This window comes from Mus caroli, chromosome 6 (genome assembly GCF_900094665.2).
Source record: "Mus caroli chromosome 6, CAROLI_EIJ_v1.1, whole genome shotgun sequence".
Classification (NCBI taxonomy): domain Eukaryota; kingdom Metazoa; phylum Chordata; class Mammalia; order Rodentia; family Muridae; genus Mus; species Mus caroli.
The window spans coordinates 83,142,456-83,145,360 of NC_034575.1; the positions used below are offsets into that span (position 1 = coordinate 83,142,456).

At 44.5% G+C, this 2,905-nt stretch overlaps 1 protein-coding gene across 2 annotated transcripts in view; it reads left to right on the forward strand.

Annotated features, from left to right (window-relative positions):
- Window positions 1–6: 6 nt before the first annotated feature.
- Gfpt1 (glutamine--fructose-6-phosphate transaminase 1) overlaps window positions 7–2,905 on the forward strand; it is a 45,482-nt gene continuing 42,583 nt past the window's right edge. For both annotated transcript variants that reach the window (XM_021165076.1, XM_029478737.1), the window contains exon 1: window positions 7–65. In XM_021165076.1, coding sequence (XP_021020735.1) covers window positions 59–65 — 7 coding nt within the window. In that variant the 5' untranslated portion in view covers window positions 7–58. The remainder of the gene's footprint in view (window positions 66–2,905) is intronic.

The window sequence follows — 2,905 nt, forward strand, 5'->3', positions numbered from 1 at the left end:
CTCGCTTCCGAAGCTCTCCGCGCGCCCGACAGCTCGGCCCTCGCCCGTGACCAACATCATGTGCGGTAAGGGCAGCGATGGGGGTGTGTGGTGGCCGCAGGGCCCGCGCAGTGAAGCCAGAGGTGGACAGCGCGTGTTAACGGAGCGGCCTTGGGGCTGGGGTCCTGAAGAGAAGGGGGCTTGTGGAGCGGGCGTCCCGAGGAGATTGAGGGTTCTGAGGGGAGCCGGGATCTGGAAGGAGAAGGGTCTCTGGGGGGAAAGGCTGTCCGTGAGGCAGGGACTCTAAGATGGGGATTCCGGGGTTGAAGGCGGCCGGAGCTAGTGTGCTTGAGAAGAGGGGCCGGCAGAGGAGATTGTGGGGGCCCTAGGAGTCAGAGGCTACTTAAAGGGGCTAGAGGGTTGGGGGTGGGGTGGGCCAGGGAGGGCATCAGAGTGTTCAAGGGGGCACCTTTGCATAGAGCTCAGAGGATAGATGAATGCCTACCTTAGAAGAGCTGTGAGGCTCAAAGTGNGACCAAGTATGGAGGGATGCCTAGGGGAAGGTCCACCAGGTGAGTGAGGTGACCTGTGAACATGCTGTGTGGTACTGGGGGTTAAACTCATAAAGGCAGCTTTGTCAAGTGAGTGAGTACTCTTTCCCTTAGCCACACCCCCAGTCTTTCTTATCTTCCCCACCCACCCTGCACCCCCTTTTTCTGTCTCTTTGTATCTGGGTCCCACTTGGTAGCCCAGGTTGGCCTGTAATTCACATTGCCCTGTCTCAGCCTTCCAAGTGTTGTGATTACAAGTATGAATGACCACTCCTGGCTGGTAGCATTTCTTGAATTTACTTATCTTGCAGTCTTAAAAATACTTAATTCTAGTCACTTTATTTTAGGCAGGCCTGCGAGAACTCAAGCCAACGCACTGACAGTGATACTCCACATGACTTCTGCCACTCTTAAGTGTCTCAACAGAACCATTACTAAATCAATAACTTGATGAAGTGGGCTCAGAGGTGATCTTGTTGGAAGAGACAGTAGTAGTCCTGGCTAAAGATCTTGCATCATGCATGTGCACCTGTTTAACATATGTCTTTCCTACAACCATTAAAAAAATAGGGNCTTTTATTCCATATTTTAAGGCTTATTATTTAGCTGGGCGGTGGTGGTACACGCCTTTAATCCTAGCCCTCAGGAGGCAGAGGCAGGCGGAAATCAGTGATTTTGAGTCCAACCTGGTTCCAAGACAGCTGGAACACAGTTACACAGAGAAACNCTGTCTTACCCCTCACCCCCGCCCCCCTTATCTAAAAGTGTTACTAAAAGATACCATGAGAATTATATATGATACCACTAATAATATTGTAAAATGGGAATGAGCCATTAGTAGTCCTTAAAAAGTTATATTTTTTACCTTTCCTTTTAAAACCGACAATGATGACTAGACTAAAAAGTGTTTGTTTCTTAGAAATAGTGTCTCACGCTGTCTCTCAACTAGGTCTAGATCCCAGTTCTCCTTCAGCCTCGTGAGTGCTGAGATTCTAGGCATGAGCCACTGTGCCTGGTTCCCAAGAAAGAAAGAACATGTTTTAGAGAGATATTGTAAGACTTGTAGCTGTGTGAGAAACATTGTTTGTAGTCTTTCACTTGGGAACTTGAGAAGGGGTAGGTTGTCCTCAGTGTGTGTTTTCCTATGTTTAATCATTTCGCCTTCTGAAAATGAAGAGCAGGCTTAAGCTTAGAGATTCTAGATTTTAGAATTCTAAACACCATGGAATTACTGGATTAGAGTTGACTTCATAATTAATTACACTTTTATTATTTAATAGATTGGTTTTACAAGACATTCATAAATTAGTTTCGAGTTGTGAGTAGTGAATTTCCAAGCTAGCTAGTCACTAGTTTGCTGTGTTTGGTTAGTTACTACTTTGCTGTGTTTGGTTAGTTACTAGTTTGCTGTGCTGGTTAGTTACTAGTTTGCTGTGTTTGGTTAGTTACTAGTTTGCTGTGTTTGGTAGTTAACAGTTTTCTCTCTTACTTCGAGACTGACTCTCGATAGCCTGGGTTGGCTTTGAACTCACTCTGTAGCTGGGAATAACCTTGAACTCCTGATCCTCCTCCCACCCCCAACGGCTGGGATGGCCGGACTCTGCCACCACACCCAGCTAGTTAAACTGTGTTAGAGTGATGAGTTATGTACCTAGGCAAGTACCTGGCATTCTGGTTGCGGGTTATTTCCTCATCTTGTACCAGGAAGAAAAGTATTTGTATACTATAAAACAAAAAAGAAAAAGGAATCGGATGTAGTTCATGAAGCTCAGGCAAGGAAGGAGGAACTGTTAGTCAGAGTGGCTGCTAGTGCAAGGCAGCTATTACACTGAGTTCCACTGATTATGAAGAATAAGTAAATCAATATGCTAGCACACAGTATTTGAGGCATTTCAGTTTTTATTTGCTGAGACAGGGTTTCTCTGTGTAGGCTTGGTTGTCCTAGAACCCAGTAACACTTTTTTATATTAGAATTATATATTTCCCAGAGAATAGGTATATATTTTCAATTGTTTTTTTTAAACTAGTGATTCTTGCCTTTTTTAAAATTATTTTTTATTTTTTTGAGACACTTACCTGAAGGTTATTGAGGGATGCTGGGCCTGGCTGCTAGGGTGACTTGTAAATACATACTGTTTATGCTCTTTAGAAGTCACACTGGATATGAAGAAGCTGTGAGGGAACTTGTTTGATACACATTTTCTGGGGAAGGGAGAGCTTAATAGGTGTCAGGGTTAATAGAAATGAGCAAAAGAAGATGGGAAGGGTTTTGTAATACTTGTTTGTGATAGTCTTCTCCCAGAGACCCAGAATTAGCAAGACTAAAGGTTCTAGAAACCTTTAAACCTAGTAACTTTGTTGGACTCATATACATA